The sequence below is a fragment of the Fukomys damarensis genome, unplaced genomic scaffold (assembly GCF_012274545.1).
Source record: "Fukomys damarensis isolate Sample0158 unplaced genomic scaffold, DMR_v1.0_HiC HiC_scaffold_27, whole genome shotgun sequence".
In the NCBI taxonomy this organism is placed as follows: domain Eukaryota; kingdom Metazoa; phylum Chordata; class Mammalia; order Rodentia; family Bathyergidae; genus Fukomys; species Fukomys damarensis.
This window is the reverse complement of record NW_022900939.1, coordinates 22,229,699-22,252,811: the sequence shown is the minus strand read 5'-3', so window position 1 is coordinate 22,252,811 and position 23,113 is coordinate 22,229,699. Positions and strand designations below refer to the sequence as shown.

Sequence of the window (23,113 nt, the reverse complement as noted above, 5' to 3'; positions counted from 1 at the left end):
GGGCTGGGATAGGATCAGGAGGCACAGAGACCTGTCAGAGTTGGGGAGGAAGAACTCAAGAGAAAGCCCACGAATCCTGGCAGGCAGAGAACAAAGAGTAAAAAGATCTTTGGAAATATTATCATGGGAGTGTAGAAGGAGAAAGTATTCAGAACACCACATCTTAGCCCCCTGTCCTGTCTTTCCCTCCCAAATCCCAGTGGCTGGGCACCTCCCTGCCCAGAACATTCACTGGCTCCCCACTGCCCAGTGGAAGCAGAGCCACTACACCAGCATTCAAGGTCTTCTACCATCCAATCCTAAACTACTGTCCCAGCCTTTATTCTCCCAATTCCCACCCACTTGCCTTTGCTCCTTTTTGGGCCTTTGTTCATGCAGCTGCTCCCAGCGTGTCCACTTTCTCTAACAATGCTTTCCTACCACCGACCACCCCCAGGTTCCCCTACTGCTATTTCCTCCTCTGCCAAAACATCCTGTAATCTTTCCTTCCTCCCCCAGACAAAACTTGACTCTTGCCTAGAGATGGAGTATATTGAAGTACAGTGCTGCACACCCACCAGACTGCCCTTAGCCCCACAAAATGGCATAGGACTGGTTCCCAGGGTAGTTCCAAGAGAACTAGCTAGAAACCCCACCTCCTATTAGAAGGGGCTTTATTCCCTGGCCCAGTGCAGGCCACCCGGGGTCCCTACCTGTGAGCAGCATGAGCCAGGGTAGCAGGAGGAGGGCAGCAGTGTGGAGGGGCGTGTGGGACTGCAGCAGGGCAGACAGGGCGGGGCCCAGAAGCACAGAGACGTGGAGCAGGACACCGGTGGCATGGAGCAGCAGGCACAGGAAGTGCCGGTAGTTGTGAAAGCCCACACAGCGACCCAAGAGGCGGCAGTGGTGATCTCGACGCAGGATGCAGACGCGGCAGGCAGAGCAATGCCCACTACGTGGTGGCACCTGGCTCTGGCACTGGTAGCAGAAGCTGCAGCAAAGGAGCCACAGGGTCAGGGCCAGCAGCTTTGAGTGCCCCAGATCCCACCCACTGTAAGCCCCTGCACCCATCCTGGGGAAGCAGGACAGCCACCTAACCTGGCTAGCCTCAGGTTCCCTGCAGAAAAATGCAGGCTAAGATTCCCCAGACTCGCCAGGGCATGGGCTGCAGGTCTGGGATGGCTGCTAGCTCTGACATTCCCAGTCCTGAGGCCTTTCTCCGTCCTCTAATGCCCAAACTTCTTACTTCCACGCTGGTCCAAGTTACCATGAACTGTCCCTTGCCTTTATTACAGTAGCCTCTTGACCCTCTGTCTACTCCAAGCATAATCTCACCCCAGAAGCCAGACTGGGCCTTCTAAAGCTTCACTTATGTCCTTCCTCGGCTCAGAACCCTCCAGTGGCTGTCCATTTCCTTTCCAGTAAAAAGCAAAGCCTTCAATGTAGTACAAGGTCCTATGATCTAACATCCCTTGTTCTCTCTCACTCCATCCCAATCAGTCTGGCCCTCTTGCTGTTCTGGGAACATGGTAGGCTCACAGCTGCCTCAGAGCCTTTGATGGTCTGGCCCCTCTGCCTGGGACATTCTGCCCTCAAATTCCCACAAAGCTAAGTCATCTCCAAGTTATTGCTCAAATGCCTCAATGAGGTCCCCCTTGACTACTTATTTATTTTATGGGGGTGGTGGTGAGAGAGGGTCTATGTAATCCAGGCTGGCCTTGATCTCACTATTTATTATGTAGCCTATGCTGACCTTGAACTTGAGGTGATCCTCCTGCCTCAGCCTCCCAAGTACTGGGATTACAGGCATGTACCACCATACCCAGCCTTTCTTCCTTCCTTTCTTTCTATTTTTTGTGGTACCAGGAATCAAACTCAGGGCCTTGCACTTGCCAGGCAGGCGTGGCACCACTGAGCTACATCTCTGGCCCCAGCCTTCATTTTTAATTGCAATGTTCACACTATAATTTTTTAATATAATGCAAAATAATTAAATCAATGTGATTAACAAATCCATCACCTCAAACTCTTATTGCTGGTAGTGAGGACTATCTATTTGAAACAGAAACCTGAATTCCTTTTAGCTGATTTATTTTTTTTATGCACTGGAGATGGATCCCAGAAAGCAATGAGCTACATCTCCAGTCCACCCCAACCCCCCAGCCTCTTTTGTACTGGGGACTGAACCCAGGGCCTTGGTACTGAGCTACATCCCAGTTCTTTTTTATTTTTGAGACAGGGTCTTATTAAATCACTACATAGACTAGGCCCTTGCTATTCTCCTGCCTCAGCCTCCCAAAGTGCCACGATTACAGGAGTGCACTTCACCTGGCTTCTAGCTCTTTTTAAATTGTATTTTGAGACAAGATCTCGCTAAATGGACCAGATAGCCCCGCTCTAACTTTTGTTCCCGCAACATATATTGTCTGACATAACTTGCATACTTATCAGGACTATAGTTTATTTGCTGTCCCCCACCACCACTGAGACCTATTCCAAGTGGTGGAGAGTCTGTTTCATTGGACCCCCAGTCCCTGAAACAGTATTCTTCCCATAGGAGGTGCTCAATAAATATTTGAGTGAAAAAATAATACTCATTCTTGCTCTATCCCAAATTTGCTGGACCTAACAAACCAATCTGGTTCTAACATCTCGAGTCTGGTGCCCCTCCCCGCCTCATATTCCCGCTTCTGCCCCCGGACCCCGCGCCCCACTCACGCCCAGCCCTGGCCCAAGCCGCGGCCGGCCAGCATCAAGCCCCGGATGCTGGGGTCCGAGCGCAGGAACAGCCCCACGTTGCCCAGCAGGTTAAGTAGCTGGAAGACGGCTAGCACGATCTGCAAGGCCTGGGCTAGGGGTCCCAGCGGGGGCGGCCCGGGACCTAGCACCAAAACGTAAGTCAGCTCCAGAACCACCGCGGCGGCCCACAGCGTCGTGAGCACCAGAGGCAGCTGCGTGGACGGCCCCTCCGCGTTCCCTGAAGCCCACGGCTGCCCCATGGTCTGGACCCACCCGCTCCTAGAGATCTAGGACCCCGCCGCTTCCGTATTTGGGCGGGGATGGCGGCAGACGAACATCCTCAACGACCAATAGAAATTTCGAAAGGGTGAGGTGCGCGCTAGATTCAAAGGGAAGGGTCGTAGATGACGAGAGATGATTGGTCGATTGAACAAACCAGGAGGTACTCAAAATCCGATTGGTGCTAGAGTCCGGGTGACAGAGTAAGTCACCGCCTCGCCCACAACGCAGGCTCCGCACCCTCCAGCGGAAGCCCTACTCACCCGCGAGGCTGGCTGGCCAGAAGATTGGGTTGCAGCCTCTGTGGCGTTGGGGTTTCCCGGCTCAGCACATTCTCCGCCACCTCCCTACAGCCACCCCGATATTAATAGCCCTGACTAAGATCATCCAGCTGGCTCAGAGATACTCCCTATGCTCCGGTATCTCCCTTCATCACCCGAGAAAACATTAAAACGTGTTTCTGACTGAAATGGGGATGGGGCTCCCTTTCCCGTCCGCGGGGCACTGTTAGAACCTCAGGAGAAGGCCAGGAGGCAGCCTTTAGGGCAGTCTGCAATCACTGCCAGTGTTTTCACCTCAGTTTTACAGATGAAGAAACAGAGAGGGCCTATCACTTCCCTAAGGTCACACAGCGCCCAAGCGGTGGAGCTGGAGCGCGAACTCCGGATCTCCGCCAGAAGAACCATCCCAGCGTCTCCCAATCCCGCAACCACTGGCTCCAGTGCAACCTCTAGTCTGATCCCGACCTGAACGCCCTAGCCCCTGTCCGGCCCCACCCTCTTCCCCCATATTTAGTGTGAATCCGATCTGGGGCTGGGCCGGGCCCTACTTAACCCGGCCGGGGTGTACTGGAGCGCGCCGATCGGAGCAGAGCCAGGAGCCAGAGCGCGATGATGATGATGGTTATGCAGCCCGAGGGTCTGGGGGCCAGGGAGGGGCCCTTCGCGAGCGGCGGGGGCGGCGAGTACATGGAACAGGAGGAAGACTGGGACCGAGACCTTCTGCTGGACCCGGCCTGGGAGAAACAGCAGCGGAAAGTGAGTGATCACCCATTTCCCAACGTCAAAACTGAGGCCTAGGAGGCCAGGCCGTGTGTCCTGAGCATCTCGCCTGAGCATCTCGGCAGAGCAGGGGCACAGCCTGACTTTTAATCCGTCTGCCACGGCCCAGCCCAGGCTCTGCCCACCAGCCCTCTGCTGGCCCCTAGGGCTGGAAAAGCAGGCTGAGACCCCTCATGAGGGTCTAGGATGTCAAGGACTATGCTGGGGTCTCCCCAATCCTAGGCTTATTCCTCTGGGCCTACTGCCCCACTTCTGCTGGCAAAAAAACGAATGGGCAAAGTGTAGAAGATTAAATCTGAGGGGTTGGGGTTCAAGAAGAATAATCTCTCTCCATGCCCACCCTTCTGTCTAGTTACATATTCTAAGACCCCACCCTGAAGGAGATACGCTGGACGCTGTGGGACTTGGGAGTGTGGGAGCAGGGGACTATCTCAAAGCCCATTTCTCCTCTATATTCTTTTCAGGGTGAGTCCACAGTCAGTCTACCTAACTCGACAGTTGAGGAAACTGAGGCTCAGAGGCAGAGACAGCCCCAGAATCATATACTGTCAGAAAGCAGGAGCCCTCAATCCAAAGGTCTCAATCCTAGTGCCACCCTCACTCTTTTCCAAGATACTTCTGCTTCGGGGCCCTGAGTCTGCTGAAAAGGCCACAGGGTCAGGGAGGAGGGGAGCCCCAGGTCCTCTTACACAGTAACTTGATGCTCCAGCCAGATGGGCACTTTGTGCTGAAACAGCACCTTGGGGGAGCCTGAGAGGGGCACATGGGCAGCAGCTGCCCAGCCCAGCCTTGTAAGGCACTCTGGCCCTCCTCCCTCCCTGAACTATTTTCATTCCCAGACTTTCCCCAGTGGAAGGGGCAGGACACCTGGGTTCCCTAAAGAGAAAAACTATCCCAGCTTGCGTGAGAAAAATTTAAGGAGTGGCAGACAGGGGTAGGGAGCACACCATGAGGTCATTAGACAGTTTGGCAACAAAGCGGAGCTCCTGGAAAGGGCAGGGCCCTGGGGTGCTATGTGGAATTTGCAGGATCTGAGAATCCCAGAATCTAGAATTAGTGCACTACCACTGGATTAGGTGACAGGAGTTGACCCCAGGGGTTGGGAGGCTAAGATGCCTCTCCTGGGGTATCCTGGGTGTGCCACCCCCCCTCCAGGCTGCCCCTGCACCTGTCTCTCAGCATGGCTGTGATCCCTGCATTTGGTCATCTCCGGTGATGTCATCCTTGCTTGTGGCTCCAGCTGTCATTAGCTTTGCAACAAATCCTATCTTCACCCCAACCCTTCAGGCTTCTCCCATCTGCAGGTCCACATGCCCCTCGTATGACACATGCCAGTCTATATTTTGCCCTTTGTCATTTGAACTATCAGGAGCATCATTTTATCCCAACTCACAGCTACCTACCTTATCCATTCTTCCAACAGCTGCCCTTGGTACATGTTGTCGCTCAATTAGCATCCCCTGTAGTGGGACATTTGGATCATTTCCTTCACATCTAACATCATTCATGACAAGGTTGTAATAAATATCTTTATAATTAGCTTTCGTCATCCTTTTAGCCCTGCTCCATCCCTACTCCTTGTTGTTGTCTTTGTTAGCAGTAATTTCTCCATCCAATCATTTCTGAAGACCTGGAGCACTCCCCCTTCCTCCTGATGCCTGATTTCTCTTTATGTGAAAACATTTGTTCCCCAAACAGTTCTTAAGAAGGTCCCAGTGCTGTTAGGTGTCAGGATTCAGCAAGAGACAAAATAAAGCCCTGCCCACCTCTTACTTCACCCCCCCTCCATAACACCCTCTCTTGCCCTTGTCCCACTGCCACCTTCTCACTTGTCCCACCTGCTCTGGCAGGCCATTGTCTCCACTCTGCAACAAGGAGCTCTGTGGAACATAGTTCTGCCCACCTCCCTCCTGCCTGAAGCTTTGCTGACTCACTGTGGCTCTCAGGATCAAGTTCAAACTCCCCAGCTTAGCATTCCAGATGGTGCATGACCTGGTCCCCGCTGCCCCTCTGGCCTGCCTCCAACCACTGATACCCCAACACCCCCAGCTTTACTCCACTAATGCCCAGAAGTGAAGTCCTACCAACAGAGACACTTCTCAATGAGTGGCTACCCCTGCCTGGAATGCCCTTGCCTGCCCTTCCCTGACCCAGTAGTATCTGCTCTTCCTTTGCAGCTCTGATCAAGGGTGAGCCCCTCCCTGAGAAGCATGCCCTCCCCGCTGAGTTTGAGTATCTCCCATAGATTCCTCCCAGCACTTCTCAGACCACTTCTTTGATCGACTGTGAGTTCCTTTAGGGCAGGGATCACTCATCTCACCACCCTATCCAGACCTGCCTGTGCCCCTGCCCCTGCCCTATTCCTTATTGAGACCCAGAGCACCCAGCTCCCAGGGTTAGAAAGAACTGCAGAGACAAATGTCCTCTCTGGTGCTTGAGGTCCCCATTAAGTTGTGCTAAGTATGCACTTGCATACCTCCAGTGCCAGGAACCTCATTCCCTTTCCTTAGTAAGGACAGCCCCTCCAACATCATTTCATGTCCAGAGCCCAGGGCAATGGGAAAGCTAACTGACAGAAAGAATTCCAAACGGTTTCCAGAGTCACATCCCAGAATGTCTGCTTTGTGTCTTTTGGGGAAATGCTCTGAATTCCAGAATCCTGCCAGGTCAGAGGAAGAAGGATCTGAGACGTGGAGTCTGACCTCTTACACAAATGCAGAGACCAAACCTGAGCGAGGGCAAGGCTGACCCTAGGTCAGAGTGAATGGCGTGGCTGGAATTGGAGCCCAGCTGTGGCTATTCCAAGGACTCTACATCTAATGGCAACATTGAGGCTGGGTAGGTTGGCAGAAGTGTTGCAGAGCTTCCAGGTCACCCCCATTCATAACCGACACACAGCCATGGACCACTTTTCCTGTCTCAGTCTGAGCCTCAGGTGGAGGCAGAGGCTGACTGTAGGTCCCCATTGGGTAGTTCTAAGTGTGCACTTACACACCTCCCGTGACAGGAAGCTCTTTCCAGAAACCAAGTCAGACCGGGCCTGAGTGCTTGATGAATCATCCACCGTCCTTGCATAAGCCAGGTCTCCCTGGAGCCAATCCATAGCCCTCAGGGCACATGTGCCTCCATCTACAGTTTCTCAGTGTTTAGAGAGTTCATATTCCTTCCCTGAACCCTGCACCTTGGGGGACCCCATACTTTGGGATCTGTTAAAAATTTTAAGTTCCTGGGCTGGGGATTTAGCTCAGTGGCAGCGCACTTGCCTTGCAAGCACAAGATCCTGAGTTCGACCCCCAGTACCAGGAAAAGAAATTGGTGGTGGGGTGGGCAGGATTTAGCTCAGTGGTTCCAACGCCTGCCTCGCAAACCCAAGGACCCAGGTTTGATCCTCGGTATCAAAAAAAATTTTTTTTAGTCCCCTGTTGGTGCTTAAGATCAGCCAAGCCAGGTGTGGTGATGCAGTTAAGGCCAGCTTGGACTATATAGGGAGACTCTGTCTTTATAAACAAAATCAGCCAAGGCTACAGTGCTGGCTATAGGACCCAGCACAAATCGCAGACCCCATTTCCTCCCTTCCGTGACAACTAACGCTCAGAGAGAGAGACTGTACTAGGATCTACAGCAAGTCAGCAACTGAGATGAGACATGCGTTTGGGACCTTGGACTCTGAGACGTACCGTGACTGAGCAGCCAGTCACAGGATCTCAGCACTGCCCTTCGTCCCCAGACCTTCACGGCCTGGTGCAACTCACACCTGCGTAAGGCAGGCACCCAGATTGAGAACATCGAGGAGGACTTCCGCAATGGCCTCAAGCTCATGCTGCTCCTGGAGGTCATTTCAGGTGAGGCTGCATAGCCATACTCAGTGGCCCAGGGCCCAGGGGAACGCAGGACTGGGCCGACAGTGGAAGGAGCACTGGAGGGAACTTGGGGGGGTGACCCTGGGAACAGTGTCTTCAGCCGCTTCCCATAATCTTTGACCTTGATGTTTCTTATTCTCAGGAGAGAGGCTGCCCAGGCCAGACAAAGGAAAGATGCGCTTCCACAAGATTGCCAACGTCAACAAGGCCCTGGACTTCATTGCCAGCAAGGGGGTGAAGTTGGTGTCCATTGGTGCTGAAGGTGGGCAGAGGCAGGAGAAGGCCTAGGGGCAGAAGGGGGCTCTCCTGGCATCAATGAGTCACCTCTGTGAACCTCAGTTTCCTCATCTCCATGTTGAGGATAATCATCCCTACCTCATGGAAAGAATTGAAAGGAATAAATGTACCCAAAGTTTGTGCCAGCACAGAATCTAGCACCTAGTAGGTGGTCAATAAATCATTTAAAAACAATAGAAGAATCAGGCAAGGCAGCACATGCTTGTAATTTCAGTAGTTGGGAGGCTGAAGCAGGAGGATGTAAGAGTTTGAGGGCAGCCTTGACTACATAGTGATACTCTGTCTCAATAAACAAATAAATAACAATAGATGCTTACTGAGGTGCTCACTTAGGTGCCAGTCCTGAGGTGGTAGCCAGAGGGCTAATCGGGGGAACTGTGAGCTAAAGCTTGGGCACCCAAGCCTCAAGTGCCGACCAGAGGCTATTCTCTCTTCCACTCTGCAGAGATTGTTGATGGGAACCTGAAGATGACCCTGGGCATGATCTGGACCATCATCCTTCGCTTTGCCATCCAGGACATCTCTGTGGAAGGTGAGCAGTGAGGGGAAAGGCTAGGGCAGAGAGGACTGGCTCACACCCCTTCCCAATAATGTTCCTATTCCTTTGCCCGCTTCAGAAACCTCTGCCAAGGAAGGTCTGCTGTTGTGGTGCCAGCGGAAGACGGCACCATACCGCAATGTTAATGTGCAGAACTTTCACACCAGGTCTGTGAGCTCATCAGCAATGGGGAGCAGAGAGGAGCCTGCCTGGTCAGGGAGGGCACAGAGCTGGCCCTCTGTCCCAAGCCCCAAGAATAGGAGTGTCTGAAAATAGGAGGCCTCAGTAAATGCTGAATCCATAAAGGTTACGAAGAAATCCTGGAGCCGGGAGCATGTGTAACATCCCTGAAAGAGTGTTCCAGTCAGACACATTGTGGAGGCCAAACCCAGCTGGAAATGAACCAAACTAAGCCCAGGAATCTGAGGAGGCGGGAGGAGGTGGGCTAAGGCTGGCAATGAAGGGCACTTGCAGGGTGCAGAACTGTGTACTCCCTTTACCAGATGAAGCTAGCCTGCTGGGGTGCTCCAGGGCTGAGGGTGGGGCATGGCCTCAACTTGATCCCAGGCCTGACACCCCCTATCTCTGTCCAGCTGGAAGGATGGCCTGGCCCTCTGTGCTCTCATCCACCGACACCGGCCTGACCTCATCGACTATGCCAAACTGCGAAAAGTAGGCCTCTGACCCACCGCAGCCCCAACTCCTCAACCTCGCTCTCCGCTGACCTTTCACCTCTCTGTGTCACACCCATCTAGGATGACCCCATCGGCAACCTGAACACTGCTTTTGAGGTGGCAGAGAAATACCTGGATATCCCCAAGATGTTGGATGCAGAAGGTGAGACTGAGCCTATGCAGACCAGGACCCCTCTTCTTCATGGGTGGGTCCATGTGCCACACTTGGACCCTACTCTTCCTTCCTCCTGGGATGCTCTGGCCCTCATCCTGCTCCATGGTTACTGTCTTTCCTTCCACTAGTCCCCTTCTCCAGGAGACCTCTATCGTGTCTCCCTGCTTTGTCCTGACTCTCTGCAATGGAATGTCTCACATCCCAGTTCTCTGAGTTACCTGGGATAATGTTGGTCCCCCCAAACTGGCAGCCCCTCTGGAGCACATCCTGCCTCTGACTCCGAGCAAGCAAGGCATTTAGTCAATGAAGCAGAAAGCATTATCTGAGATGTGCTTGCTGTGCATGGTGCTATGGCTGTGTGGGCACCCTTGGAGGAGACTGGTTCTGGGTCTGGAGCTCATAGATGTGGGGGAAAAGACAGTCAGAGTTAGGGCACTGGCAATGTAACTGGTCCCTCATGAGGGCCACAGTGTCTGCTCAGTCACTCGTGGCCTCGTGCTTTGCTCAACCCACAGAGGGGGAGGTTGCCAAGCCCCAGGGTGATCAGGAGGGCTTCAGGGAAGGGAAAGATGCTGGGTTTGGAGCAGTTGGCAGCTGGTGATGAGACGTCTCCATTGTAGCCATCCTGAGGAGATTCTCTGCCTGGGAGATGGCGGAGGGGGAGGAGGGGCTCTGACTCACTCTCTTCCCTGGCTGTGTCACTATACACCTTGCCGCCCTCCCCCAGACATCGTGAACACCCCCAAGCCAGACGAGAAAGCCATCATGACCTATGTTTCCTGCTTCTACCATGCTTTTGCTGGGGCAGAGCAGGTAAGGAGGGCCTTGATGCGGAACCCCTGAGCGCTCAGGCCAGGCCCAAGAGTCCAATCGTGACAGCATCCCAGCACTCGGAAGTACCTAACGTGTAGGGTTAGGGGTGCCACCATCCGAACTGCAAGCACTTGTCCTCATGGAGCTCGAGAACAGAGGCATCTGGCCTAGCAGCTCCCTCCCCAACAGGAGAAATCTGCTCCCTTCATTCCTCCACCCCAGTTTGCACCAGTCCAGGTTTTCAAGGCTTTATAGAAGCTTTGCAGGGGGAGGCTGGGTCAGGGGTGTCTGAGGCATCTGGTCTTAATGCCATTCCTCCCACCCACCCCACGACAGGCAGAGACAGCTGCCAACAGGATCTGCAAAGTGCTGGCCGTGAACCAGGAAAATGAGAAGCTGATGGAAGAGTATGAAAAGCTGGCCAGTGAGGTAGGGCTGGGGCCAGAGAGCCCCTTTTAGCTTTCTCCCCATGTAGGCCCAGCTGGCCTTCCAGCCCTGCTAGCCAGCCTCTTTCTTCTCAGAGTAGTCCTGGCTTCCCTGCAGCCTCCTCCTGGTCCAGCCTCTCCCTCCATCACTTGCTCTTCTGCCTGCCTGAGTTCCCAGGTGTTCCCTGATCCATTCATCATTCAGTCACTTATTTATTCATTGATCCATTCCCTTGTATTTAGGCCGCCTCTTGGCCCTCTGTTCTGTGCCAACCTATACTGGCCCCTAGGCCCAGAAATTAACTATCCGGAGCTGTAGGTGCAGCTCAGTGGTAGAGCACTTGCCTAGCATGCACCAAAACCCTAGGTTTGACCCCAGCACTAAAAAAAAAAAAAATTACCATCCTATTCTTTCCATAACCAATGGGGAAAGATGACTGTATTCTGCCCTCTGTAGTTGTGAAAGTCACCCTATGTATTTAAAGCCCAGCCTTCTGCTGTGGGCGGAAAGGAGTAGGTGAGGTGGACAGTCAGCTCAGCACTATCTGCTTTGTCCCTGACCGGCCCTGGCAGCTGCTGGAGTGGATCCGTCGCACTGTCCCATGGCTGGAGAACCGGGTGGGGGAGCCCAGCTTGAGTGCCATGCAGCGAAAGCTGGAGGATTTTCGGGACTACCGGCGCCTGCACAAGCCTCCTCGTGTTCAGGAGAAGTGCCAGCTGGAGATCAACTTCAACACACTGCAGACCAAGCTGCGGCTGAGCCACCGGCCCGCCTTCATGCCCTCCGAGGGCAAGCTGGTCTCGGTGAGCCAGGCCGGGCCTGGGGGTGCCCCAGCTCTGCCCACATACTCTGGGTGACCTTAAGCTCTGTGTCTCCTCTGCAATGGATGAACCATGATGGAGGCCACTTCTGCTTGCACCACAGGACATTGCCAATGCATGGCAAGGGTTGGAGCAGGTGGAAAAAGGCTATGAAGACTGGCTGCTCTCAGAGATCCGGCGCCTGCAGCGCCTGCAGCACCTGGCTGAGAAGTTCCAGCAGAAGGCCTCCCTACATGAAGCCTGGACCCAGGGTAGGTGCATCTGAAGGAGCTGGACTTTCTGCTGGAGTGGAGTCCTAGCAAAATGCTCAGGACAGGGGTAGGTCCTCTGCAGGCAAGGTGGGGACAAGATTTCTAGTCCCACTTGCTGCAACTTTGGCCCCTCTTTGGACCACAGTTTCTTTATCTGTAAAATCAGGACCCTAACCCTCTCTCTAGACTCTGGTCCTCTGTCTTTTATGATTAATTTGTCATTTAGTATTGTATTTGTATATATAGCAGGTGTCCAAAGATGAGTTTATTCCTAACCCTAACATTACTTATGTCATACTGATACAAAATATTGCAAGAGTCAAATATATCACTTTGAGATACTGCTACATCATCTAACAATAACTCTAGGATTGTTTTGTTTCATTTTGTCTCCCATTGTAGTTCAGGCTGCCCCTGAACTCACTAATTAGCCCAGGCTGGCCTTGAACTCAAGGTTCCCGAGGGCTGAGAGTACAGGCATGCACTACCATGCCCGGCTCTATAATTGAAGACATTCACTATTAGGTTGGGGAGGTTTAATTTACTGTGTGCCTTTTATGAAAAAGTGTTGGAAGAAGCTTCATCATTTTCACATTATAAAGTCCACAGTTTATTTTTTAAAAAACCACTCTGTATAAAGTCATTCCTTCATTATTTTGTGAGAGATTTTAATCCTACAAATAAGTGCAGCCAAAAAATAGTGAATGAACAATAAAAATGGATTGTGGATACAATAAAAAAAAGCAGTAGTTTGGGGTCAGGGATGTAACTCAGCTGCACAGTGCCTGCCTGGCAAGTGCAAGGTTCTGAGTTCAATCCCCAGTACCAAAAAACCAACCCAAAACCAAAACAAACCAATAGTTTGGACTAAGAATTCCTTAAATTTACAGCTACTTACATGGTGATGGAGAGATCTCTGAACCTTTAAATTTCAGGTACTTCCTCTGCAAAATACAGAAGCGCTCAATAAGGTAGCCCTATCACTATTATGATTATATAGATCGGTATTTGCAAAATGAAGATAATTATCACTAAGTATGTTAACACTCATTATTCATTCGTGCAACCAATACCCTGTTCATCAAAGGCTACCACGGGCGCATAACTGTGCCAAGCTGTGGATAAAGAAACGGGGCTCACAGAATCATTGAGAGGTGGGTAGCTAGCATCCAAATGAATTTCAAAATGGAACCAAGGGGCAGCTTTATTTACGGGCCGTGCTGAGGACCAGGAACTTCACTTATGCAGGTGTCTCGGAAGAAACCTCTGGGGTTGGCTGGGCAGTTGTCATCACCTGACTTTGCAGCCCAGCCAGAAACCCCTGCTCCTGCTGCGGCTGCCATTGGGTGACAGGAGCCGGACCTCTCTCTCTGAGCAGGGAAGGAGGAGATGCTAAACCAGCGCGACTTCGAGTCCTCTTCGCTACACAATGTGCGGGCGCTGCTGCGGCGCCATGAAGCCTTTGAGAGCGACCTGGCCGCGCACCAGGACCGTGTGGAGCACATCGCTGCGCTAGCTCAGGAGCTCAAGTAGGCGCGGCAGACCCGCCCTAGAGACTACGACCCTGACTGACCCTGCTCCTCCACGCCAAGCCCCGCCTTGCTCCCCCGCTCCCATGCCTTCCTCAAGACCCCAGATTGTCCGGGGTTTCTTACCCTGCAGTGGTACCCAAGTCCTTGCATCGTTTGATCCTCCCCTTCTGGAACCCCAGCTCCATCTCCTTACCTGCTCTGCTGCCCACGCTCTTTGCCCCACTGGTGCTACATCTGTCCTACCCCATAGCCTGTCCCCCAGCCTGGCTGCTCCTTTTACCCTGGACCCCAGCCTACCTCTCTAAACCTCATCCTCAAGCTTGGCTTTGCCACCGCCTCCTGCAAATCCATCTCATTCTCAAATAGTCCCAGCTGATACCCCAGGTCCCCCCTCCAGCCAAACACCTCCAAGTACTAGAGCTAAGAACATGGGATGCTTGCCTGGGACCCCGCTGCAGAAGCTCTGCTCTATCCTTCACCTGCCCTCTGTCACTTATGCCTTCACCAGTGCCATGGGCACTGATTTAAGCCCCAGGAGGGCAGCTGAGACACAGGTCTGGCCCAACACTCAGGCCCCTTCTCACCCCCAGTGAGCTGGACTACCATGAAGTGGCCTCGGTGAACAGCCGCTGCCAGGCTATCTGTGACCAATGGGACAACTTGGGCACACTGACCCAGAAGAGGCGGGATGCGCTAGAGGTGGAGTCTGGGGCCAGGTAGCTGGGGGCCAGGCAGTGAGGCCATGCCTGCTGGGGAGCTGCTGACCCGCTGTCCTATCTATGCCTAGCGGATGGAGAAGCTTCTGGAAACCATTGATCAGCTACAGCTGGAGTTTGCACGGCGAGCAGCACCCTTCAATAACTGGCTGGATGGAGCAGTGGAGGACCTGCAGGATGTGTGGCTGGTGCACTCGGTGGAGGAGACCCAGGTGGGTACAGGCATTTGGGCACAGTCCTGGAGGACACTGGATTGGATGACAGAAGACTGGCTCCAAAGCCTGGCATGGTGGCCACTGCCTATAATGAATCCCAGCACTCTTGGGAGGCTGAGGTGGGAGGATCACAAGTTTAAGCCCAGCCTGGGCCACTTAGTCTCTGTCTAGGGGGGAATAAAAGACACTCAGGAGACCATGGCACGAGGATCACTGTGAGTTCGAGGCCAGCCTGGACTATATAGTGAATTTAAGGTCTTGACTATGTAGTGAGACTCTGTCTCAAAAAAATAAAAATAAAAAAGGACTGGGGATATAGCTCACTGCAAAGGCCATGTGTTCAGTTCCCAACAGAGGGCTGCGGATTTAGCTCAGTGGTTCCACCGCCTGCCTCGTAAACACAAGGACCCGAGTTCAACCCTCCTCACCAAAAACAACAACAACAACAACAACAACAACAACAACAACAACAAAACAAATTTAAGCAATTCCCAACAGAGGTGAAAGAAGAAAAGCTGGCCTCTGATCCTTTGGGCTTCTGTGGAATGACAGTGGAAAAACCCATTTCCATAGTGCTGGGCTGGGAGGCAGGTGGCCTGTGTTCTTGGACCAGGCGTAGTAGGCATTGCCACTCTTGTTCTGTGGGAGATGCAGGATGATCCTTCCTTTTTGTCACCTCCAGAGCCTGCTGACAGCGCATGACCAGTTCAAGGCAACACTGCCTGAGGCTGACCGAGAGCGAGGTGCCATCCTGGGTATTCAGGGTGAGATCCAGAAGATCTGCCAAACGTACGGGTTGCAGCCTTGGTCCACCAACCCCTACATCACCCTTAGCCCACAGGACATCAACACCAAGTGGGACATGGTCAGTACCACCAGCAGCCCTGCCCTGTTCCCTGAGCCCCTCATGCATACTCTTAAACACCCTGAAGCCTCAGATGTCCCAAGATATGGGGAATAGAGTCTACCTCTAGATCTGGGGTCTGCCACTGCTTCCAGGTGACATTGGATAAACCACCTTGCTTGTCACAGCCTCATCTTTACAGCGGCAGTAACAACAGCATCTCCCATCAGGACTGATATGCAGAATTAAATGTTGTGTAGCTGTTTTTCATAAAACCACCTATATGAGTTACAAATGATGTTATGGACCCATTTTGCACATAAAGAAACAGCCTGCAGAAGTTAAGTGATGTGCCTCAGAGCTTGCGCATATGGCCCAATTCGGCTCACAGCAACAGGGGCTGAGGTTTCGGGGGGCTAGGGTCCATCTCTCCTTAAAGCTATCTCCTGGCCCCTAGAACTGGTTCTAAACATGCTCCTTCCCAGGTCCGAAAGTTGGTGCCCAGCCGTGACCAGACACTGCAGGATGAGCTGTCACGGCAACAGGTGAATGAGAGGCTCCGGCGACAGTTTGCTGCCCAGGCCAATGCTGTGGGACCTTGGATCCAGGCAAAGGTGGAGGTAAGGGCTTGGAGAGTGAGGGCAATTTGGGGTTGGGATCAAGGCGTGCCCCCAGGGATCTGGGAGCCCTCCTCATTCTGCTTGGGTACCCCTGCAGGAGGTGGGGCGGCTGGCAGCAGGGCTGGCTGGCTCTCTGGAGGAGCAGATGGCAGGGCTGCGGCAACAGGAGCAGAACATTATTAATTATAAGAGCAACATCGACCGGCTGGAAAGTGACCACCAGCTGCTTCAGGAGAGTCTGGTCTTCGACAACAAGCACACTGTCTACAGTATGGAGGTGGGCCCTGCAGAGAGAGGAAGGCTGCACAGGCTGGGGAAGGCTGGCATGACCCTAGTTACTTGGAGAACGTCTGTTCCAGAAGGATTTCTCCAGTTCAGCTTGGCAGCATATCCCATGGGGATGACCCAGCAATGGACAGTGACCAGTTCAGTCACAAAGCAGATTAAAGCTGGATTATGACTGGCCATAGCTTGCCAATCAATACTGAATACATAATAAGTCATCAGGCCGGGTGTGGTGGCACACACCTGTAATCCCAGCACTTGGGAGGCTGAGGCAGGAGGATCACTGTGAGTTCTAGACCAGCCTGAGCTACATAGTTCCAGGTCAGTCTCAACTACATAGTGAGACCCTGTCTTAAAAAACAAAACAAAACAAAAAACCCCAAAAAACCAAAAACAAAAACATAATAAGTCATCAAACTTTAAAGCATGAAGGGATGCTAGAGGGGTTACTTGGTGATGGGGACAGAGGACAGTGAGGGTAAGGACTTGCCAGGGGTCACAGAGGGTTGAGTGGAGCTAGAATAGTGGCCAGGCACTCACCACCCACTGAATGGCCCATCTCCCACTCTCTAGCACATCCGTGTGGGCTGGGAGCAGCTGCTCACCTCCATTGCCCGCACCATCAATGAGGTGGAGAACCAGGTACTGACCCGAGATGCCAAGGGCCTAAGCCAGGAGCAGCTCAATGAGTTCCGGGCATCCTTCAACCACTTTGACCGGGTCAGCAGGGGCCCTGCGGGGTAAGATACTAGGGGGACAGTGGGGTTTAGGAACCAATCCTGACATCCACCCACACTGTGCAGAAGCGGAATGGAATGATGGAGCCCGATGACTTCCGAGCCTGCCTCATCTCCATGGGTTATGACCTGGTGAGCACCCACAACCCCTTTCCCAGGAGTGCCATTGGTGCCTTCTCCTCCATAGTGACCACCTTCTGTGTGCCTCCTCCCTTCATATGTGTCATTGTCTCTACTCATCACATCTCATGGGGACTGGCAAAGGCTCAAAGGTAAATTAATTTGGACCTTGTTCTGGGTGACCCCAAGGTCTGAGGCCACACTGTTTTTACCTTAGAGAAACAGCACAACAGAGGGATATGGCCCCAGGAAAAAAATCAGGACCAATGAGCAAAAATGCAGTGTTGCCATGGGCACAAAGCAACTTTCAGTCTAGCACAAAAGACTTCTAAAGCCAGGTTGACTGAGATCTTTGGAGAAAGGGAGCATCCTGTCCCTGGGTTTGTGAAGCCAATGCTATACAGTCCTCAGGAGAGGACTCTGGGAGCCTTCTTGGTTTTAGCACCCATGGGCATGACTCCTGGCCTTTATTACTGCAGGGAGAGGTAGAGTTTGCTCGCATAATGACCATGGTGGACCCCAATGCCACTGGGGTGGTGACCTTCCAGGCCTTCATTGACTTCATGACCCGAGAGACAGCTGAGACAGACACAGCTGAGCAAGTCATAGCCTCTTTCAAGATCCTAGCAGGCGACAAGGTAAGCCCTGGACAGTGGGGGTACTGGTGGCATGTGGCAGAGCATGGAACAGTGAACCTCAACACCTCCTCTCCCCTAGAATTACATCACTTCTGAGGAGCTGAGGCGGGAGCTCCCGGCTGAGCAGGCTGAATATTGCATCCGCCGGATGGCACCATACAAAGGCTCTGGGGCTCTGGCTGGAGCCTTGGACTACGTGGCCTTTTCCAATGCCCTCTATGGGGAGAGCGACCTCTAACCTCTGATCCTGCAGTTCTGGATGAAGACAGAGACAGGATGCTCCTTGTAGCTGATCCTATCTACTCCCCAGGGCAAGGGCCTCAGGGATTGGCCAGCCAAGTGTTCCTGAATAAAGATCCATCCATGGGCCTCCTCCCATCTCCTGGTGGTTCCTAAAGTAGAAGCTGGGCCCTCAGACTCCTGGGCAGAACCAGCTATCTCACTCTGACTCACCACCACCCATCCCTGAGCACTCACACTGTACTGGAACCTCAGATCACCTCTTTATTGCTGTTAGGGAAAGGTGGCTACAGTTTTCCCAGACAATGTCCCCGAATTCAGGGGGACCAGAACATTTATAGCATCATAGGAAAGTCTGGACAGGAAGGCAGAGCCTGCTGAAGACAGAGCTGGGTTTAAGATGGAAATACTTTCATTCTACTCCTTACCCAAGCCCAGGGTTCCTGCTTCTGCTTTGGCTGCGCTGCAAACATTCTTCACCCCAGGGTTCTAGCTACCACACCACAATACAACAAAGGTGCAGCTGGGGCGCTTCCAGCGGGATCAGATTAGACAAAAGTAGGGTCCAGTGCCTCCTGCTCACCCTAAGATTCCCAGCACCCAGCCCTTGGTCAGTCAGCTGCGCCTCCTGGGGAGAACCTAGACATGGGGTCAGGCTGGGAAAGGAGCTTCTCTGGTCAGCACCAGGTCCTGTGCCCTGGCTCCTCAGTCTACCACCGCAGAGCTGGCCATTACGTTCACACCACAGGCTCTGGATCCACGATGCAGATAGTAGTAACCCTGAGGGAGGGAGAATTGGTGAAAGGCTCAGGCAAGGTGGAGGGTGGAGGACCAGATACCAGGTGGGCAAAACTTACCTCCTCACCCCAGTCAGTGCCCCAGCTGTTCTTGATGGCCCAGAAAGGAACATCAGAGCCTGGAGAGCAGTGTAAAGGATAAGGGGTCAGGGACCCCCAATTCACTAGCCAGAGCCTCAAGTGCTTTGCACCCTTCACATACCTGCAGTGGGCCTACTGCGAGACAGGTACTAGGAAATCAGGAAGCAAGAGGGCTGCCTACTACCCTCACAGAGGCCTGGAGCAGCTCTGAGGCATGGGGAGGGCACCTACCACTACCTGTAGTACAACTGATCCAATTCCCTTAATCTAGTCTTTCCCAGCCATAGAAGGGATACGTGACTCCCTGAGGCTGAGGCTTCCTAGGTGTTCCTTGATCTTCCCCTCAGAGGTCCTGAGATGCTGCTGTTCATCCCCTGCCTGTGGATAGGATAGATGGACAGACTGTAAGCAGAACTCACGGTTGCCATAGCCCACAATCAGCATAGCATGGTCGATGAACCAAGGGCTGCAGAGGGGTCGAAGTGGGTGGGCGATCCCATGGCGGTAGAACTAGGGGGAGAATAAGGAATAGAGAGCCAGCTCCAAGAAGTAGTGAGGGAAAGATGGGTAAGAGATGGAGCAAAGTAACAAGGCCAGAACCTCACCTGCATGCCGAAGGCATTGATGGCAACAGAGATGGGACCCTTCACAGCCAGCCATGCCGCCAACTCTGAGGTGGGGAGGAGCCGCATCAGTAGGCACCCGGGCCAGCTTCACCCAGCCGGGCCTCTTCCCACCCCTCACTCACTCTGTTCATTCTTGCTCAGCTCCACTGAGTCATTGATGTAGACCTTGGCTTTCTTCGCTGAGAAGTTGCAGGCTTCCATGTGGCCCTGGTAGCTGTAGTCATCCTCTGTCTCCAGTCCTCCTAGGGAACAATGCAGGTGGGTTGTAGGGGGCAGAGGAAGAGTGGACTCCTATTCATCTTTATATGTAAGATCTGACATTCTCCATCCTCCCCCCCAGGCCACAGCCCCTCCCTGATGAAGAACCTCTGGATTCCAGAGAAGACACAGTGGGAACTGAGGGAGGTGAGGGAAGGGAGCAGCCAGTGACCAGCAGAAACAGTGGCAGTGACAGGACTTAACTCCCAGCCTTTGACCATGCTGAGGGTTCATCCCAGCCTTCCCGAACTGTGGACTTTGGCATGCTTGTTGTGTTGACCCCTCTAATCTAGCCCAGATCCTGCCAGGCTCCTGGGCCAGTCTCTGTGCAGCCCTTTCTCCCGCCACTGCAGCCCACCAATGAACTGAACTACCAATTTGGGGTCACACATCTTCTCAGGGGTGTGGTGTGTTGCTACTGCTTGCATACTAGTCCCTGTTATGGACGTGGTCTTACATATATTTTCTCACTTGATATTTAAGGCAATTCTGAGATGGGCACAGTGAGTCCCATTTCACAGATGTGGCAACTGCAGCTCTGACAGAACTGACTTTCTCAAGGTCTTCAGCCAATAAGGGTCAGCATTAAGACTTTTTTCTTTTCTTTTTCGTGGTATTGGGGGTTAAACCCAATCCCTTTGTACTTATATCCTCCTCCACCTTTTTAATAAGACAGGGTCTAAGTCACTACATTGCTCAGGCTGGTCTCAACCTTGCCATCCTCCTGCCTCAGCCTCCCAGAGAGATGTGAAAACAGGTGTGCACCACCACACCCAGGAGGTCAGCAGTAAGACTTAAACCCAGTTTAAAAAGGCAAAGTTAAAGTTCTGTGTGACTTCCATGCCCCTGTCTCTCCCCCTTGTAAACTGGCTTCTTACAGAGGGACAAGAGATACCTGATGCCCCTCCTGACCCCATTAATACCTACCCAAACTTTTGATGGCCGAGTAGGCATTGGAGGGCAAGCCACCCATGCAGGCCTTGTCCACCTTGTCACAGTCCAAGAGCTCTAGGAGACAGAAAGCAGGTCCTGTGGAACCTTCTGGAAGGGGCTGGACTCCGGACAGGGAAGATGGAGCAGGATGCTTACCTTGCTCCGAGAGGGACAGCAGCGTGCCCCGGTTCAGGAACCACTGGCCCTCCACGTTGCCTGTGACAGAGAAAGCCCAGCAGGACCCACACATTCCCTGTAAGAGACGGACAGCTTCAGGCAGGACCCCTTCTCCAGCCCCAGCGCAGCATGCATGCCCGCCCTCACTGCTAGGGCTCCAACCTGGTTCTTGACATCGGTGACAGCCCCCTTCTTCCTCCAGTCCCATTCAAGTGGGGCAGGGTCACCCACAGCCTTGGCGAGGCGCATCTTCTTGGCAGGCTCCTCTGGTAGGAGGGGATTCAGGTAGATGGTGCGGAACTCTTCCTCTAGGGGCAGAGGATAGAGAGACGCATGCTGTAAGTCAGCCCTGACCAGGGACCTTGGGAACAGACCTTCTCTCTCGCAGACTCCAACCCTACCTGTGAGGTCACTGAACTTGGTGACCCCATACTGAGCTGTGCCACGGTCCAGGGCCTGGATCCTCTGTGCTAGCACCATGTTTCTGGTAAAGACAGACAGGCGCCACTGGGCTTCTGAGGACCAAAGAGCAGAAGAGGAGGAGCTCAGACCCCAGACAGATCATAAGGCCAGTGGTGAGTGGGGCTAAGAGGCAGGGGTTTTTCCCAGGAGACTAGGTAGATTCTAGGTTTGGCCTGAAGCTCTTTGTAAGGACAGACCCTGGGACAGGTGAGATTGCAGGGGCATACCTGCAGGTACTGGAGTAGGAACTGTGATCAACTTTTAGGGACAAAATGGAGCAATGTTTCCCAGTTGTGAAAACAGTAACTGCAATGGGTTCTAAGCGGCATCCCCAGGAGAGGACATAGGAGAGGCTATGGTGTGGAGTGGGGGTGGGGGGCTTCCCCAGAGAAAAATCTAGTCTCTGTCCCATCCTACCCTCCCTAGAAGGATAGAGACCCACCGTTCTGATCAGGAAGACAGAAGCAGACAGATAATTGGGATGGCTTCCCAGTCCCAGAGGGCTGGAAAAGAACTTGGACACTGGGAAAGGATGTATTGCCTCTTGTATCCTACCCCTCCCAAGTTGGGGTAAGACCCGAATCTGACTGAGACAGGTATAGCCAGAGCTGAGTCCTCACCTTCCTTTGACTCATAAGTTCGGTTATAAATGGCAACAAAGTTCTTGAAGATTGAAGCCATCTTCACAGAAAACTCCTGGAAGGGCAGGAGGGTCTTTATAAGGAGTTTGGCCTGACACAACACTCCTCCTCCAGGGTGAAGAAAGAAGACGGCGGAAGAGGCGACGGCTAGCTCCCCAGTTACGGGCTCCTCACCTCAGGAAGGGCATTCTTGCTTGACAGTGGAAGGACTGAACTCAAAGCTTCATTTCTGAGGTCTGGATAGGGTTGTAACAAGGAGAAAATTAAGGCTGAAGTGAAGTATGATCTAGGCTAGTGGTGGCGAACCTATGGCACATGTGCCACAGAGGGCTATTTGTTATCACTGAAAGCGCTAAAAGGTTCACCATTATAGCTGGGCATGGTGGGTACACACTATAACCCCAGCACTTGGGAGGCTGAGGCAGAAGGAGTGCCTCAAGTTTGAAGCCAGCGTGGGATACATAGTGTTCAAGGCCAGCCTGAACTACATAGCAAGGCCCTATCTCAAAACAAAACAAAAACAAACAAAGGTTCCCCATCACTGATCTAAATTATCCCAGCCTCCTCGGGCTATCCCAGAACCTGTAACGTTGGTATCCACTGGGCCACAGTCCCGCCTCAAAAGCATGTGTTTTCCCAGCTCCTCCAGGACTTCAAAGCTGCAGAGCTAGAGAAAAGAATAAGCCAGTGTGGGCGCTGGGCTGGGAACAAGGGCAAAAGGATCTAGAGGCTCCTCAGAAGCCATCCACCCCCAAAGCAATGGCCCCACAGTGGAGAGTGCGGCACAGCCAGCACCCCAACGCCTCTTGATCTCTGGCCTTAGAGGCCTCAGAAGTAACTCAGGGTCAGGTTGCTGCTCCCTCAGATCCTTGCCTTGTGACCCGGCCTAAATCCCAACTGTTTGGGCCTGGGGTGGGCAGGACGGGGGTTGGAAATCACTCACCAAGGTTTTCTTGGGTACAGGGAGCTGGCACACCATGGGGTCTTGGCAAGCCGGCTCCTCCAGGGTGGCTTCCAGGGAATACAGCAAGCCCTGGCCCGCCTAAACGGAGGAGCAGATAAGGTGGGCACAGCCAATCCCCTCCTTCTTCGGGCCCACGATCCACCTGTGCCCGCTGCCTGTTCCCAGTTCCCAGACGTTCTTCTCCCAGTTATCCAGGACCCCACCGCAAGTCTATGCCAAAGTCCGCCCTCCCACCGCGCATCCTCACCTGGCGGACTCGCCCGCGCACGGCTCCCAGCGTCGCCCGCATCCCCGCATCCCGGCCGCGGTTGTAA

General features: G+C 53.1%; 3 protein-coding genes across 6 annotated transcripts in view; 1 reads left to right on the top strand and 2 right to left on the bottom strand.

Annotated features, from left to right (window-relative positions):
- The window catches only part of Zdhhc24 (zinc finger DHHC-type containing 24), a 10,259-nt gene extending 4,335 nt beyond the window's left edge, over positions 1-5,924 (bottom strand). The window contains exons 1-2 of one of the 3 annotated variants that reach the window (XM_019209276.1): positions 5,897-5,924; positions 693-970 (exon numbers count right to left, since the gene is read on the bottom strand). In XM_019209276.1, coding sequence (XP_019064821.1) covers positions 693-970; positions 5,897-5,913 — 295 coding nt within the window. In that variant the 5' untranslated portion in view covers positions 5,914-5,924. Of the gene's footprint in view, positions 1-692; positions 971-1,314; positions 1,744-2,697; positions 3,066-5,896 lie in introns of those variants that run through there. The other 2 variants (XM_010635872.3, XM_010635873.2) reach the window with 2 other exon arrangements.
- On the top strand, positions 3,466-17,949 carry Actn3 (actinin alpha 3). 2 transcript variants are annotated; one of them, XM_033756415.1, is made up of 22 exons: positions 3,466-3,718; positions 4,997-5,009; positions 7,782-7,900; positions 8,061-8,180; positions 8,661-8,747; positions 8,833-8,920; positions 9,347-9,425; positions 9,509-9,590; positions 10,330-10,415; positions 10,752-10,844; positions 11,414-11,644; positions 11,766-11,913; positions 13,292-13,442; positions 14,036-14,144; positions 14,233-14,373; positions 15,059-15,241; positions 15,706-15,840; positions 15,938-16,117; positions 16,699-16,845; positions 16,929-16,994; positions 17,462-17,620; positions 17,700-17,949. In XM_033756415.1, the coding sequence occupies exons 1-22, from the start codon at positions 3,586-3,588 to the stop codon at positions 17,856-17,858; spliced, it is 2,709 nt and encodes a 902-aa protein (XP_033612306.1). In that variant the 5' UTR covers positions 3,466-3,585; the 3' UTR covers positions 17,859-17,949. The 2 variants fall into 2 exon arrangements, with proteins under 2 accessions (XP_033612306.1, XP_010634176.1); XM_010635874.3 differs by lacking the exon at positions 4,997-5,009 and having other exon boundaries at positions 3,535-4,034; positions 7,786-7,900.
- A 31-nt stretch (positions 17,950-17,980) lies between these two features.
- On the bottom strand, positions 17,981-23,112 carry Ctsf (cathepsin F; the record flags this gene model as incomplete). The annotated part of the gene is made up of 14 exons (XM_010636169.3): positions 17,981-18,640; positions 18,718-18,776; positions 19,158-19,248; positions 19,344-19,408; positions 19,487-19,606; positions 20,550-20,630; positions 20,712-20,808; positions 20,895-21,040; positions 21,134-21,247; positions 21,815-21,890; positions 22,010-22,071; positions 22,418-22,502; positions 22,779-22,877; positions 23,047-23,112. Coding segments are annotated over 14 exons (1,236 nt in total), but the record flags the coding sequence as incomplete, so codon positions are not given.
- Between the last annotated feature and the right edge of the window lies 1 nt (position 23,113).

Excerpts from the sequence above, each read along its gene's own strand:
- Actn3 (XM_033756415.1), top strand. The coding sequence starts at position 3,586 with ATGAAGAAACAGAGAGGGCCTATCACTTCCCTAAGGTCACACAGCGCC. Across the intron at positions 8,921-9,346 it reads GTGCAGAACTTTCACACCAG|CTGGAAGGATGGCCTGGCCC; the intron begins GTCTGTGAGCTC and ends ATCTCTGTCCAG. Across the intron at positions 15,242-15,705 it reads TCAACACCAAGTGGGACATG|GTCCGAAAGTTGGTGCCCAG; the intron begins GTCAGTACCACC and ends GCTCCTTCCCAG.